The following is a 17,268-nucleotide window of genomic DNA, read 5'->3' as shown; positions in this document are numbered from 1 at the left end:
TCTGCAAAGTAATATCTCTGTTTCACAAGGGAACACACACAAACTGAAAGAGGTTAGGCCACTTGTCCGAGTTCACACAGCTAATAAGTAACAGAGTCAGCTTAAACCCACAACTGCTTAATTCCAAAGCCTATGCTATGTGGCTAAAAATTCTAGGTCATGACTGGGAAATATTTCAAATAAATACAAAAGTAGACAGGATAGAATAATTACCCTTTGTGTACCCATTCTGCAGATTCAACAATTATCAACCTATGGCCCATCTCCTTTCATCTATACCGTCACCCACTAAACCTACCTTAGCATTGTTTTGAAGCATATCCCAGATACCATAGACATTTCTTTCATAAATATTTTAGTCTGAGTCTCCAAAAGACGAGGACTTGAAATAATTTATTTCCTTTTTTCCTCTTTACGTTAAAATATCCCAAATAAATAGATTTCACTGGGTCAGTAAAGTAGCTCTGTTCTCCCCAGGAATGTCCCAAACTGGACCCCAAATTATTTTACTAAGACACGTTCTTTTTTTTTTTTTTTTTTTTTTGCGGTACACGGGCCTCTCACTGTTGTGGCCTCTCCCGTTGCGGAGCACAGGCTCCGGACGCGCAGGCTCAGCGGCCATGGCTCACGGGCCCAGCTGCTCCGTGGCATGTGGGATCTTCCCGGACCGGGGCACGAACCCCTGTCCCCTGCATCGGCAGGCAGACTCTCAACCACTGCGCCACCAGGGAAGCCCAGACACGTTCTTTTTGAGGTATTAGTCTTGCTAGAGTCCTTTGGTCACCCAAAGATCCCCTTATGAATACTGATGTTCACTCTTATCTCCTATTGTGCTTTCTGAAAAAGATGTTAGAATATAGCTTCCTCTATGAAAATGCGAGAGGAATAAAAAAAATAAATCTAAGGTTCTCAGGAACACCAGTCAGAAAGCAATAGGGTGAGACTGTCAATTCAACAAGTCCACTGGGTGCTCACTCAATGTTTTAAATAGACCCTGTAGGGAGTACAAAAATAAATAAGTAAATAGGCATTCAACAAATATTAATAGAGCAGCTACTGCATACCAAATCTATTCAGGTTGCTAGATGCACATTGGTTAATGGCCAAAGGCACTCTACACCAAGTTTATAATCTGATACAGGAACATGTTAAGAAAACAAAGAACTACAATGTAACCAAACTATAGACGGGAGGAGCACAGAGTTACTGGGGTCTAAAAGAAAAGAGTGAACTTATTCTTTTCCTGAGTGCTACGGTTGAGAAATGAGGAAAATGAGGCCTGAATGACAAGACTTTTCCATAGTAGCAGAGAGGTCGAACCAGGGAAAACCCTCACCTCTCGACTTTCTAATCCATTACGATTTCCATCTCAAGAAGGACTAGAGATGCTTGACGGTAAACATTTCTCGCTACCACAAAAGGTTTTATGGAACACTTGGTTTTTGGAATGGGCCTTGATAGTCAAATAGAATTTGACAAGTGGAGAAGTGGAAGTGTTCTGGGCAGAGAAAACAGCATAAACAGCTTTGTGTCACATATTCCAACGATACAGACCACCTGGTTTGGCTGACATTTAGGGACAATTATAAGGCATGGATGGGGAAAGGATGGAAAGGTAGGTTGCAACCAGATTAGAGAAGAGCTTGAATACCAGGGCAAGTTGTTTGTTTTGAAGGCCCTCAAGAGTGATGAAATTCCAAGAGTTTGAAGCCAAAGAGTTAGGAAAACACAACGATTTATGGGTCACTGGGACGAACACGGATTATATGCTTTGTCATTTTAATTTCATGTTTCATCCTAATTCTTATGAATGAGAATGCATAGATAAACATTATCTAAGGAGAGAGTTCTATTTGTTTAAGAGATGGGTGGGGGGCATGAAGGGGTAGAAGGTGGGGATTTACTCAAGGGACAGGCATGAGGGAGTCAACAGGCTGCCCGGATTCCTCAGTGAAGCAGAGGAAAAGCGAAACGGTGGACATTGGTGGGAAGAGCCATAGAGTGCAGCTGACAGATTAGTTCCTGGGGCCTATGGAAGAAATGGCACGGAGGCAGCAGGAAAACCTTCAGGGAATCTATACATTTCTGCAGGAGCATTTAACAGGAGTTTGTCTTGTGATCTCTGTTCGCTCCTACTTCATGGGTGTCGAGACAAAATAATTCGGTCACATATCCTAATGAGAGTGGATTAGGAGCTCCTTTTAGATACAAAAGGGAGCAAATTTATTTTGTAGCCAAAAAACTACTTTCAAGGTAACTAGGAGTAGTTATTATGATTGAAACGTCTAAATTCAGTGTTCTCAGAGGAGTTGTAAGAAGGGATTCATCTTTGAAGCTATACAAACTTGAATTTGAATCCCAGGTTTGCTACTTACTAGTTGAGTGATCCTGGTTGAGTTATTTAACCTCTCTGAACTTCAGTTGCCTCATCTGTAGAAGCAGAGAATACTTACCATTCAAAGTTGTAGAGAGAATTAATAACATGGCACGTGGAAATGTTTTCCTACAAAGTACCTGGTACACAACTGATTTTGGTTCCTTCCCCTTTCTTGGTGAAATCAGTACCAGATAAAAGGGAAATTACTAACAACCAAACATCCTGTAAGCTTCCAAGTTCAACTTCCTTTATTAAAACTTTACAAGAACTGCTAAGGAATAGCAAAATAGATTCATTTCCTTTTTCTTTCCTTTTCTCAGCTATTCAATAGGATGGGGTACTAAGGAATGGAAAAATGTGAGATACATACACTTAAAAGAATAAGAACAACTCATATAAATCAATTTTTTTAACTCATTTTTTAAAATGGACAAAAGATCTGGGTAGACATATCTCTAAAGAAGATATACATATGGCCAATGAGTGCATGAAAAATGCTAAACATCATTTGTCATTAAGGAAATGCATATCAAAACCACAAGATACCAATTTACATCCACTAAGATGCCTATAACCAAAAAGATAGACAACAAATAATAGATACATGTATATATATAACTGAATCACTTTGCTGTACACCTGAAACTAACACAACATTGTTAATCAACTATGCTCCAATATAAAATAGAAATTAAAAAATCAAATTTAATTTAATTAAGAAAAAGACAGACAAGTGTTGACAAGGATGTAGAGAAAATGAAATCCTCATACATTACTGGTGGGAATGTAAAATGGTGTAGCTGCTTTGAAAATCTGTTTTGCAGTTCCTCAAAGTGTTAAACATAGAGTGACCATACGATGCAATAATTCTACTCCTAAATATATACCCCAAAGAACTGAAAACATATGTTTACACAAAATGTTTTACACTAATGTTCTTAGTGGCATTATTCATGGTAGCCAAAAAGTAGAAACAACCCAAGTGCTTATCGGTGGTGAATGGATAAACAAAAGGTGGTATATTCATACACTGGAGTATTATCCAGTCATAAAGAGGAATGAAGCACTGATAACATGCTACAACACGGATGAACCTTGAAAACATATTAAGAAAAGAAGCCAGTCACAAGAGGTCCGTATTGTATTATTCCATTTATATGAGATATCCAGAATAGGCCAGACTATAGAGGCAGAAGGCAGATTAGTGGCTGCCCAGGGTGGAGTGGGGTGGCGGATAGGGGTAGACTGCTAATAGGTGTGAGGTTTCTTTCTAAGGGGATCAAAATGTCCTAAAGTTGATTGTGGTGATGGCTGCACAACTCTGAATATTTTTAAAAACATTTAATTGAACAATTTAAATTGATGAATTGTTTGGTAGGAGAATTATATCACAATAAACCTTTTTTATTTTTATTTTATTTTATTTTATTTTTGCGGTACGCGGGCCTCTCACTGTTGTGGCCTCTCCCATTGCGGAGCACAGGCTCCGGACGCGCAGGCTCAGCGGCCATGGCTCACGGGCCCAGCCGCTCCGCGGCATGTGGGATCTTCCCGGACCGGGGCACGAACCCGTGTCCCCTAGGCGGACTCTCAACCACTGCGCCACCAGGGAAGCCCAATAAACCTTTTTTCAAAAAAGGAAGAGTGATGGATTTCCAGATTCTGGAACAGAATGGTCTGCTCCATTTGACTGAGAAGATCACGTTCCCTCAGGCTCAGGCTGCTGACCAAGGAAAGTGCTCCAGGCACATCTCCACGACCTGGGGTGTTTGCCTAAGTGCCCTCAGCTACTCAGTATTCTCTTCTTGGGTAGAGAAGTACTCTTAGCACCTAACTGCAGCAATGGGTACTCCTTGGGCATTGCCCTACTCTGTACAGCAAAGTACCAGCACCTCAAAGATTATCTAGCCTTGACCTCGATTCTTAGACAGTCAATGAGACCTGAGACTCCTGATAGCCAATAGTGAATTTAAGTCCCAAACCAGCCTGCCTTTCAAACAAAAAGTTCAGCACACTTCATCAAAATCTCCATTTGGTTACATATCCTTGAGTTTATACTATAGAAGGGGTAGAAATCCCCCCAGACGCCGTCAAATGTTGACATTTCTCATGCATCTGAATTCTGTGGTATAAGATTTGTACTTGCCATAAGAGTCTCTATAATACTTAAACAAAACAAAACAACACCACAGAAGAGGGTCAGGATATGGTAGAGCTAAAAATGAAGTTGAAATATAGTCCAATACTCACTTCCATACTTAGGTCATTATTCATCCTGATGCAACCTGAAAGATCTGTTCCTGGGTGGGGACCACCTGTAGGGTCTGGACACCTAATAATAGACAGTAAAGTTCCTTAATACAGGTGGAAAAACTGCAAATTTCAGCAGATACCAATCTATCACATAGTTCCCCTTCCCTGCCCCAATTTTACCGAATTTCTAATTAAGTTCATGTCTTAACTGAGACATGATGAAAGAGAGCTCTAAGCTCCATCAGAGAGAGAGGTTATAACCATAGAGGATCTAGTCCCAAATGAAAATGAAGTATTTGCAATTCAGAGTCTTGCTTCCTGACCCTCAATACAGAAAGGAAATTTCATTGGGGTGAACAGTGCTCACAAACTCCACTGACATTTCTGAACTTTTCCTAAGGAAGAAATGTCTGTGTACTTAGAAAGGTGAGTGAGCTCAGATGAGCTTTGGGAGAGGGTATGTGCAAGCACAGGGATAGAGTCCCAAAGACTTGTTCACCTGGAGTGTGAAGGAATAGAAAGATGATCAAAACCTAGCTGAATGAGTTAACCTAGCAGTACATAGTATACTCCTAAAAACTGGGAAACATTTTAAGTAGCCTAATTTGTCTTTTACACTTTAGAATGGATATCATGAAATTCAAAAGAGCTATAGAGAAAACTATAAAGGTATCTTTGTTTTAAAGTTGTCAATTTTCAGAAAGTTAGAGAAGTCACATAATAAAAATTCCACAGTAAAGATGTCATGATGTCAAGATATGAAACTTTTACTGATTAAAAGTTTAGGCAATAGGAATAGGCCACCCACGAAAAGTAGGCCAAGTGTATTTTGCCCTTTTAACTTACTTGTGCCTTCCAGTCACATCCAAAGCACCATCCTCTACTTCTCCATATTTGGGCCTTTCACATGAAGCATGGATTCGGTTGGCTACACATGAGAAAGGTGTCAATTCTAGTCTTGAAATTGCTGTAAGACTATCCAGATACAAGGCGTCTGCAGTAGAACAGAGAAGAATAAATATAGAAATTAATGGTTCAAATTATATATATATATATATATATATACTATTTCTTTTCCTCTTGGGAGATTAGACCATTTCTGAAAAAACAAAAGTCAGTTCAATTCAATTAACATTTTTTTTTTAATTTTTGGATTTTATTTTATTTATTTTTTTATACAGCAGGTTCTTATTAGTCATCCATTTTATACACATCAGTGTACACATGTCAATCCCAATCGCCCAATTCATCACGCCACCACCCCCCCCGGCCGCTTTTCCCCCTTGCTGTCAATACGTTTGTTCTCTACATCTGTGTCTCAATTTCTGCCCTGCAAACCGGTTCATCTATACCATTTTTCTAGGTTCCACATATATGCGTTAACATATGATATTTGTTTTTCTCCTTCTGACTTACTTCACTCTGTATGACAGTCTCTAGATCCATCCACGTCTCAACAAATGACCCAATTTTGTTCCTTTTTATGGCTGAGTAATATTCCATTGTATATATGTACCACATCTTCTTTATCTATTCAATTAACATTTTAACATTACAACCCCCCACCCCCTAAATTTTGATGCCCAGTTATGAGGGGTAGAAATGTCAGTTATTTTTTTAAGCAGGTGGTAGGGGTGAAGGAGGAGAAACAGAAACCCTTACCTAGTAAGCACTAGAGGGGTCAATAATCTGCTGCCAGGGGGCAAAATCCAGCCAGCCTCCTGTTTTTGTAAATAAAGTTTTATTGGAACACAGACACACCCATTCATTCAGTATCATCCAAGGTTGCTTGTGGGCTACAACAGCAAAGCTGAGTAGTTGCTGCAGAAACTGTACAGCCTGCAAAACCTCAAATATTTACTATCCGGCCCTTTACAGAAACAGTTTATCAACTCCTAAAGAGAAAAACAGTTTGACATTGTAATTGTAAACCACTGAAGAGTGCAGGAAATAGGGTGACAATTTTTTTTTTTTTGAGGAAACTGTCTTGTCACGTTTTTCTGAGTATAGGAAGCAGCAGAATTTAATAGAAAAAACATAGGCTTTGAAATTAATCACAATTTTTAGTTCAAATCCTGACCCTGACACATAAGCCAGGTGTGTGATCTCGGATAAATAACTAAACCAACTCAGCCTCAGTTTACTTACATATAAAGTGCCACATGGGGACTTCCCTGGTGGTCCAGTGGTTAAGAATCCACCTTCCAATGCAGGGGACTCGGGTTTGATCCCTACTTGGGGAACAAAGATCCCACATGCCTCGGGGCAACTAAGCCCGTGCGCTGCAACTACTGAGCCCACGCGCCACAACTAAAGGGAAGCCCACGTGCCAAAATGAAGTGTCCGCGCGCTGCAACGAAAGATCCTGCTTGCCACAACTAAGACCCAATGCAGCCAAAAATAAATAAATAAAATTTTTTAAGTGCCACATGACCTTAGGCAAATTATTCAGTGTTCCTGCTAACTTATCTTTAAAATGTGAATTACATTAGCATCTACCTCACAGGGATATGGTGAGGATTAAATGAATTAACAGGTACATGAACACACAGTTCTGCAAATTACTCAGTGTTCCTGCTTTCTTATCTTTAAAATGTGAATTACATTAGCATCTACCTCACAGGGATATGGTGAGGGTTAAATGAATTAACAGGTACGTGAACATACAGTTCTGAGAGCAGAGAACTGTTCCTGGCACATAGCGGGCACTCTTTCAGTGCTGCCATAGTATTGTTACCATCACTGAGTTAGTGTGGGTAAAATCGTCTCTATAAAGCACTTATCTACTGTCTGACACAAACCGGCCACTTGTTAGTACTGGTAGCAGTTTTCTCTCTTCTAGTTGAAATGATCCACAAGTCACTCTACTTGCTTCTTATTCCTTCTTAAATTTATTTTGATAATCATCCCATTTCTTTTGTCATTTCAGAACCAACCATTAACTTTTGCTTTCAAGCACATCCAGGTTGTGATGAGAGATGCCACCACTTTCAGCATTTCCTAAGATAAAGTTCATTCTTCTTAGACTGGCACTAAGTAATAGTCCATGAGGTGACCTACAGCATGCTCCAAACTTAAATTCTACTCCATCCTGACCCAAGCCCTCTTATCTCCACAGTGACTTATCCAGCATGGACTCTTCTCCAAACACTTAAAACTTTTGCATTTTTTCCCCCCTCATGTCATTCTCCCCAGCTGGAATACTTTTTCCATGCTTTTTGCTTTTCCAAATGCAGCCTGTCTTTCCATGCCTGGTTCAACACTCATTTCTTCTACAGAGCCTTCTCTGAACCCAGGTCTTACTTCCTTAATAATCTGTGAGCTACTTTAGGACTCACCCTCTAGTATACATAAAATAGTGCCTTGCACAGAGTAGGTGGTCAAATATAAGTTGACTGACTGAATTCAGGGATAAACATCTAAGTTTTCAACATTTGCTATATAATTGTGATTAATTATTTTCCCTCTCAAGAAGAACCCCACCCCCAGCTGTGTCTGACAGGGTATAGGAAAGGGTCTATCCATGCTTACCCAGCAGAGGTGTGTACCAGCATGTATGTTTGAAGGTCAGGGGTAGCTGATGTATTCTTGCTTCTTGACCACTATATCGTTTATGGCAACACTGCTTCTGAACAGAAAATCAAGTACTATTAGCTTTCCAAAGGGCTGTAATATATTTCATAATCTCTCTTCATCTCCAAAATTAGAAAGAATATCACTGTTCTCCCGCAAGAGAGTTTGAGAAGAAAATAAATGACATCAAGTAACAAAGTTTTCATGCTTTGGATCAAAAGGTACACACCTTATAAGTAAAAATGTAATTCTTATTAAAAATCACTCTTCAATAATTTAACAGAAAGATAACATCAATTCCCAATAATCAACACTTTCATATAAACAAAGGCTTTGAGGAAAGAAATATGAGTGAGGGGCAAGTTTAGTTAAATAATTCTTCTTCATGATACCGCAATCAAAAAGTTTTAAATAGTACCATTTCCTAGGGCCTATCAAAATTGTGTGTGTGCACATGATAAAGAAAAAAATAGGTATTTTGCTTTGTCTGATACCCTCTCAAGAAAATCAGTATAGCTTAGAATTCTAACTTTCTAATACACATTGGACTTAACTTTCTATTTTGGCATAGTAGTAGATTCACAATTGGCACTTAAATAGTTTCAAAAAGCTTAAACTCACCAACTGTTCCTGGAGAGGTTGATGAATTCTATCTGTGCAGGACAAGGGATCGTAGTGAGGAAATTCCTCATCTAAACAGCTCTGTCATGAGAAAAATGGTGGAGTGCATTCAAAGACAGAATGATGGGAGAGTGACAGATACAAAATACATTAGATTTAAGATGTGATGCTACCTGAGAAGGAGAAAATGGACTAGTTCTTTATCTTGTATTTTTCATTAAGGGAACAAGTTTGTAATGGTAAACCTCTCACTGCATTTTCCCCATTACTTGTTCTAGGAATGAAATCCAAAGATCAGGAACAGGAAACTGAATGGCTTTGTCACTGAAATCTTCAAGCAGAGACCAAAGAAGCTTGTTGGAGACATAACTCAGAGAGTGAAAATGCTGTCTGTGAAATTTCTACAGCAATAAAATTGCGACTTTTGTCCAAGAGGTAGATACATGTCTATCAGTTACATTATAATAGAAAATTGGTGTTCTTGAGATGATTATGGAGATTTTTCCAGTTCAACTTATTGAAGGGGATTTTTAGGCACTCTGCCTAGCTTAATCTCCTACATGAATTTTTTTTTTCTCCTTAAACAGATGTGCCTGCATTATGCCCTAGAAACAGATACATGCAAATATCACCCTTCTCTCTTTCCTCCTCCAGCCCCTTCCCTCCAGTGCCAACCTTGCTGTTCCTTATGTTCTTTATTTATGAACAGAAAGGAGAAATTCACCAAGTGTCAAAAGGGAAAGAAATACATTTAACTGTACCATGGATATCTTGAGATATCCAGACAGAGAGGAGTTGAAAGTTTAATTCAAATAGGAGAGAAAAGAGACAGCAACCATCAAAGCCCACTCAAGAGTCTCAGAAAGGAGGTGCCTAAGACTAGCAAACTGGCCCTTTGCTAACAGATACAGGTCTGAAATGCTTCCTCTCTGAAAGATGTTATTAGGAGCCACGCACTCATGTGCATTCTCCCCTCCTGTTTTGCTAAATGCTTTCAGTGCCTAAGAAAACAAAGTCTACCAGAGCATCTTTTCTAACTTGATTATTTAATTTTATGGCTAAAATTATTATATATTATAACTTAGCTTCAAAATCTTAACACCAACTGGACAACTTCCCCACAGTAAACACATATCACAGAGGTTTGGGTCTTTTTGTTTGCTTTTTACCTGAAACAGCAAGCCATGGAGTTGTCCTTTAATTAACTTCTTTCTTAGTGACTCAATTGTTGCTATAAAGAGAATTTATAACCAGCTTAATATGACAATTCGTAACCCCCTTTTCCCTTAGTTCATTTTGTAAACTTTTTTTCCTAAAGATTTTTTGATGTGGAAAGATTTTTTCATGTGGACCATTTTTAAAGTCTTTATTGAATTTGTTACAATATTGCTTCTGTTTTGGTTTTTTGGCCCCGAGACACGTGGGATCTTAGCTCCCCGACCAGGGATCGAACCCGAACCCCCTGCACTGGAAGATGAAGTCTTAACCACTGGACCGCCAGGGAAGTCCCATTTCATAAACTTTTAACAGCTTTCAATTTGAGGCCTGAGGAAAGGAAAGAGAAAACAACAGCTTCTGAGAATGACGTTCTCAACTCGTAACTCGTGAAACTGGGAAAGCAGAAACAAAACAGGTAGGAGCAACTAAACCATTATTGCCCTTGAGTATTTAAAATTAACCTTGATAGATGCAAGTGAATTATCTTCTAGAAGTGAGTCACAGAATTATTCATGCTAAAAAGGGAATACACCTCAGAGGTCACTCAGTCCAACCTCCTACCCATGGGGAAATCGTCTCTTCAATAAGCCTCTGCTTGAGCTACAAGCAATGGAAGCCCTGGAAATGGAGCCATAGAATCCCAGATTCCTACAAGTAGGTCTGGGATCATGAAGACACTGATGTCCAGAAGATTTAAGTGGATAAATGGTTATTCGTGGAGCTGAGATCAGACTCATAGGACAACGCTCCATTCACTATACTCTTTTGTGAAATTAAAAATATTTGTCTCTCTGCTTAACTGAAATCTGCTTCCCAGTAACTTCCAAATTGTCCTCTCTGGAATAATGAAAGTGATAAAAATACCCATTTAACTTCTTAAGTTAAATAGCAACATATTACTTATTTGACAATCTGTACCCTTTGAGAGATAGCCAAGAACCAGAAAATAGGCTGAAATCTTTGGAACAACCAAAATAGATGTTGATATCCATGCCCTTTATTCATGTGGCAGATCCTCACAGTTCACTCAGACGGTGGGCTCTGAATTTATACATAATTCTCACAAGCTTGACTGTCTTCTCAGCCCACAGATGATTAAAAACAAAAATTAAATGAGGGCACGAAGCTCTGTTAGATGGAGGTGTATTAATAGGTGTCACTTAAAAAAAAAAACCCACTAACAGCAGATACTCTGGTGCCCAAAACACACAGAAATCTGGTGCTTCTTATTTTCAAGACCAACGGTTTTATATCTCAGTAGCCTGAAGAAATTCTGCGCCATGAAAATAACGCTAATACATGTGGAAATTACAGAATCTAATTATAAATATTTTTCAGGGATAAAGAGCTTGAAAAGCTTCAATTATGTGGAAAATTACCCATGTACAATTTATTTTGTAAGAATATTTTTTTGTAAAGATAACATTTCCCAATTAAGCTTGACAGTGTTTATGAGGCCCACAAGGAGGAAAATATATTTTTAAACTATTTCCAACATACGTAAGTAAGTTAAGAAAAATTAAACTCTTAATACTTAGAACTCCAGTAAAGATTCAGTTTTTAAAAACTCTCTGTGTTAGCTGTATTAAGAAGTAAGGCTCTGTCCTCCTCCTGACCTATATCTGAGCAACAGCAATCAAAGTTTTCAGAAGTGGCCAACATTATGCTTCTGAAGTTGTGTATCTCAAAACACTGTCTTTGAATTTCCAAATTAAGCTTGTGTTCAGAAGAAATAATGAGTTAGTATAAGACTGTCTAAATTGCCCATCTGCTTTCCCACCAGGCAATCTTGATTTTTAGAAATAGTCCATCTCAAAACAAGTTCCAAGTTGTAAACCTCATTTCAACAGATGTTTTGTGCAATGGGTAGCAACTATTTTCATATGTTTCATAAGGCGAAACAAGCTGGCTTATGACGTTAATTTGCATGTACCTTTGCATTCTTCTTTATGTGTTTGGAGTTGGACCTGCCGCGTCTCTAGGGCATTTAGGTTTCACATGGAAGCAACTAAAACAATGGCCACTGTTTCCCCTGCTGTTGCCATCTGTGACGTAAGATGAGACCAGTTGTCTTGGATACATTTTCTTTGAAGGAAGCTGAGATAAAACAACTTTCTAAATGACTATGCACTAAAGCTTTCAGGCAAAGGCCCTGCGATTAATTGGCTGCTGAAAATCAAAACCATGATATTGAGCTGTAATGTTAGGTATCAATAAGCGTTGACGTTTATGGATTATGGACTTCATAACACTGTAATATAATGTGTTACTCAATGTTCTATAGAATTGTGCATTACAAATATTAAAGTTCATTGAAATCCATAGACTAGAAGAAAATAATTCACAACACACATATCTGTCAAAGTTCTTGTATCCAAAATATATAAAGAAAAGAAATCCTACAACTCAGTAACAAAAGGACAAGTGACCTAATTTGAAAAAGGGCAAAAGACTTAGATACTTCACAAAGAAGATATACAATGGCTAATCAGCCCAACAAATTAAAATCACAGTGAGATACTCCGTCGTGTAGAGAAAATGAAAAAGACTGACATCACCAAATGCTGGGGTTGTGGATACCTGAAACTCCCACACATTGCTGCTAGGAGTGTGAAATGCTACAAACTCTATGGAAAACTGCTTGCAGTTTCTTAAAAAGTTAGAATTACAGCTCTACTATGATCTAATATCTCTGCTCCTAGATATTTTTCCTAGGTTAAACAAAAACACAGGTCCACACACAGACCTATACACAGATGTTCATAGCAGCTTTCTCCCTAACAACCCAAAACTGTAAATATTAGGTTGGCCAAAAAAGTTTGTTCGGGTTTTTCCATAAGATTATGGAAAATCATCTTGGCCAACCCAATAATTTAGATGTCCAATAATAGGAGAAAAGATAATCAAATTGTGGAATGTTCTTACAAAAAAATGTGACTCAACCATGAAAAGGGCATCCCATTGATAAATACAGCATAAAGTACTACGCTCAAGGAAACACACACAGACACACACAAAAGTATATACTGTATAACTCAATTCTAGAACAGCCTAAACTAACCCACCAGTGAAAGAAATCAGATCAGTGGTTGCTCCTTGTGGTGGCGAAGGTAGAAGTGGGGAGGAGCTGGGAAGTAGCGCCAGGGAACTTTCTGGGGTTATAGCAGTTCCGTGTTTCGATGTGCATTTGTCAAACCGGTTCGACAGTACACTTAAGATCTGAACGTTGTATGATATGTTAATTACTCATCAATAACAAAGAATTAAAAAACTACAACAAGAGGGCTTCCCTGGTGGCGCAGTGGTTGAGAGTCCGCCTGCCGATGCAGGGGACACGGGTTCGTGCCCCGGTCCGGGAAGATCCCACATGCCGCGGAGCGGCTGGGCCCGTGAGCCATGGCCGCTGAGTCTGCGCGTCCGGTGCCTGTGCTCCGCAACGGGAGAGGCCACAACAGTGAGAGGCCCGCGTACCGAAAAAAGAAAAAAAAAAACTACAACAAGAACGAAAACAATGGGGCTTATAAAATAAATAGGGTTAGGAAGAGACCACTAAAAATGTATATGCAACATTGTAACCAGAGCGCTAACAAGCACAATTAGTAGTAGTACTTAAAAAGATAACATGGATCACTGAGACATGCAACTTAAAATGGCTAAAGGCTGACTCCCAGGATCCTAGAAATGCACAAAAACAATGGAGTGGAAATGCTGGTGACACTTTAAATGGCACAGTGCTGGTGGGGTGCTGAGAAAATGCAGATGGAAGTGGAACTCTGAGGCAGTGGGGCTGCTACAGCAACGCAGGCAGGAATACAACCTGCCGCAAAACGGAGCTCTGCTGGGCTGGGATGGCACGTCTCTGGGAGGGAGGCCCAGGTGCAGACCCTTGTTTTTAATTTTCTTAAAATAAAGGTGAAAGTCTCCTGCTGCCTATTAGCAGCCAAGCTGAGGGCTTTTTCTTCTCCTGCTGAAGGTAATAGTTGTATTCCTACCAATCCAGGTCCTATACCCAGGAAAATTGTGAATGAAATGCCCATATTATCCTTACACGTCTTCACCCATTTGTCAATCGTGAAAGAGACAGTTTACGTGATAGAAACATACTCTAGTAGAATAGACTGTACCCAGTATGGCCAAGCATTAGCCACCATTTGCATTTGTTACGTTATTTGTAAATTAACAACTCTGGCATTTTCTGGAAGAAGATACTGAGGCTCAGAGAGGGAAAGAGATTTGCCCAACTTTATCAAAGTCTTTTGTAGACTTAGAATCTAGGTTTGTTTAACCTCAAATCCCATGCTCTTTATCTTTGTGCAATGCTTTCTCCTAGATTATTTCATCCATACCTGCCTCTTTCATTTGGGAAAATGTAGGCCCCCATCCCATCAGAGCTGTCCAGCAAGCTGTATTCGACTTTGGTTCTCTCCTTGGTGCTCACCCCAACACCTGTGTTTAAGTGTCTCCATCACCTGAATCCCCCTTCCTGTCTCATTTCCGTCTTGTGTACTGACTGCTCAGGACATGTGGCTCTCATCTTGCATTCATCCTCAAAGCCGTAGGCTGTTATCTGCCCCATACATCATGCCCTCCACGCTAAGAATAGCAAGCTAGAAGAGAGTTTCCAGTGAGTTCATCTAGGTGAAAGCCTCCTCTAAACTATAAAGTTCATATCAGATACTACGTTCAAATAAGGAATTATAATATACAGGAGCTTCTCAGGCTCTCTCCCCAAAGAAATATTTATGGTTTCTAAAGGAAATACTTACGGTTTCACTCATTGTCTGTTGAATGAGCAAGTGAATGAAGATTTTATGTAGATAAGGGCAAAAAAGGATGAATACTAAAGGGGTGATAGCTTGGATTAGATCATTTAGTCTCTGTTTCCTGCACATTGGATTCACCCTAATATGTTGCATGCATACCCTAGATCTAAGAAGCTTTATTCCTTTTTAAAGCAAACATTCATTTACATATGCACTGTTGCCTTTGTTAAGATACTTAGATACATATGAAGAAGTAGAAGAAAGAAAATATATGTTACCACTCAAGAAATTTAGTAGTTCTAATGGTGCATTTCAGGGGGGCAAGCATGCATACTAATTACCTCATAAATCTGTTCAGTCCTGATGGCAACTGAAAACTTGAACAATATTATTTATTCAACATTAAATTCAGGTATCTCATCAGATGTCATAAGCGACTTCCTACTTCCAGCTTGTGAACATTGTCACTGACCTAAACATTTGGACACAGCAATCGCATCCTCACACAATTTGCTAATGACCCTGTCTTAGATGCAGCAGAAAGCAATTGCCATACACTTAATGAATTTATGAAGCTAACCGGAAAGCTTCACAAGAACTAAATGGATTTAAACAGTTTTGCTGTCTGACTCAGAATTCAAACAGTATGTGATGGCAGTGGTCATGGTGGAATGTGTGAGGATGTGTTGGTGTTGTAACTGTCCTACCTTGTTGACGTTCGTTCACAGTCTACCTGGAAAATCTGCTCTATAGACTTTTTGAAAATATGTGCTACCCAAATTTCCCTCTTCTTATAAAGGTTGATTTTTTTTTTTTTTCTTTTTTTTTTTGCAGTACATGGGCCTCTACCGTTGCGGAGCACAGGCTCCGGACGCGCAGGCTCAGTGGCCATGGCTTATGGGCCCAGCCGCTCCGCGGCATGTGGGATCTTCCCGGACCGGGGCACGAACCCGCGTCTTCTGCATCGGCAGGCGGACTCTCAACCACTGTGCCACCAGGGAAGCCCTAAAGGTTGATTTTTAAGGGCATTATTGGAAAGATCTTCGTAAGCAAAGGGTCTTAAGAGCAAAATGTTGATAGGTATGCCTTCTTTGGACAGCAAAAGATACTAACAAGTAAAGGAGCTAATAAAGCCTGGCAGACTGTGAGCAATTCAAGACAGAAAGGAAGCATCCACCCTACTTTATCCAGCCAGAAAAAAATACATGCATTCAACATAGGGCAGCTTTCATATTCTATTTTAAATGATATTTGGACCAGTTATCCCCTGAGGATAGATTGGGAAGACACTAGCAAGTTCATAATATTGAGAACGTATATTTTGGAATAAGTTACAAAAGCTGACTTTTCCAAGAAGGTACTACAAGCCATAGTAGGTTGGAGGAGGGGATAAATTCTTTGTTTTATAAAACTATGGGGTATAATATTGATTTAAGCAAAGGATAAAAATAACTGGATCAAAAGATTAGACCTCTAAGCACAGTGTCTAAAGCAAACACACCATAAACCAAATTTGGAATGCCTTAATGAAGGCATGTTCATGGCTCAAAATTAACAACTCTAATCACAAGGGGACATTCTCCAATGCCCTCTGAGCAATACAAAAAAATAACATAAAGATTATGTAACTTAAAGCATGCTTTACATTGTCTGACAGAGTTAAGCAGGGTAAAATGACACTTACTGTTATTGAAAATGATCAAGTTCTACAAGGCTTAGAAATAATAATAATAATAAAGTGTTGAATAACCACTGCTATCTTAGAACTAGCCAATTCCTTTAAACTCTTAAAAGAGCTTTCTCAGATAACAGTAGAAAGGGTACAATAAATCCAAAACAAACACAAGTCTGAAATTTTCCATCACTAGCTTACCTTAAGCTTCTATTTAGTTATTACCCAAACCAATAACTTTCTATAAAAAGAACCTTTATACTGCTAGAACGAGAAGCTGGCTGGACAAAAGCAGTTGTCTGAGAAATGGTCACATACATAAGCTTCATTTTTGCTGAACCATGTTTCTAGAATAAAATAAGCTTAAAAATAATCTGACCTCTGTAATTTGACAATTGTCTTCTCACCTCAGTCCTCAGTAAAGGCTTATCTACTTTTAGGTAAAATGGCAAATGTTCTAGTTTTTAAAGTAAAATATATAGGTGAAGAACACAAAATTTTAAAAGAATTTTCACACATGTATAATATTTTGATACACATTGAATTCATAAGTATTTTGCTCAACTCTAAAATTACTGCTTAAAAGAAAATAGAGAGGCAGGGCCTCTTCTACCATATGATGGGTACAAACCAGCTAATAAAGTCAGAGTAGAATATGTAAACAATTTGCAAGTTCAACTATCTCATGCATACAAGATTGTTTTTCCATGTTTACTTTTATAGATATTGAGAGGTTTTGTTTAATTTTTAAAGAAATAACAGTCATGGAAAAATCCAGCTTGTAATAGACA

At 38.9% G+C, this 17,268-nt stretch overlaps 1 protein-coding gene across 5 annotated transcripts in view; it reads right to left on the bottom strand.

Annotated features, from left to right (window-relative positions):
* The window catches only part of LRMP (lymphoid restricted membrane protein), a 50,361-nt gene that overhangs the window by 32,256 nt on the left and 837 nt on the right, over window positions 1-17,268 (bottom strand). Inside the window, exons 3-7 of one of the 5 annotated variants that reach the window (XM_029204386.1) lie at window positions 8,825-8,905; window positions 8,162-8,258; window positions 6,293-6,351; window positions 5,477-5,624; window positions 4,628-4,709 (exon numbers count right to left, since the gene is read on the bottom strand). In XM_029204386.1, coding sequence (XP_029060219.1) covers window positions 4,628-4,651 — 24 coding nt within the window. In that variant the 5' untranslated portion in view covers window positions 4,652-4,709; window positions 5,477-5,624; window positions 6,293-6,351; window positions 8,162-8,258; window positions 8,825-8,905. Of the gene's footprint in view, window positions 1-4,627; window positions 4,710-5,476; window positions 5,625-6,292; window positions 6,352-8,161; window positions 8,259-8,824; window positions 8,906-9,993; window positions 10,056-17,268 lie in introns of all 5 variants that reach the window. The other 4 variants (XM_029204384.1, XM_029204385.1, XM_029204387.1 and 1 more) reach the window with 4 other exon arrangements.

The sequence above is a fragment of the Monodon monoceros genome, unplaced genomic scaffold (assembly GCF_005190385.1).
Source record: "Monodon monoceros isolate NGI ecotype Baffin Bay Population unplaced genomic scaffold, NGI_Narwhal_1 Super_Scaffold_6, whole genome shotgun sequence".
Classification (NCBI taxonomy): Eukaryota; Metazoa; Chordata; class Mammalia; order Artiodactyla; family Monodontidae; genus Monodon; species Monodon monoceros.
The sequence above is the reverse complement of the archived record's forward strand: the minus strand, read 5'-3'. Positions and strand labels throughout refer to the sequence as shown.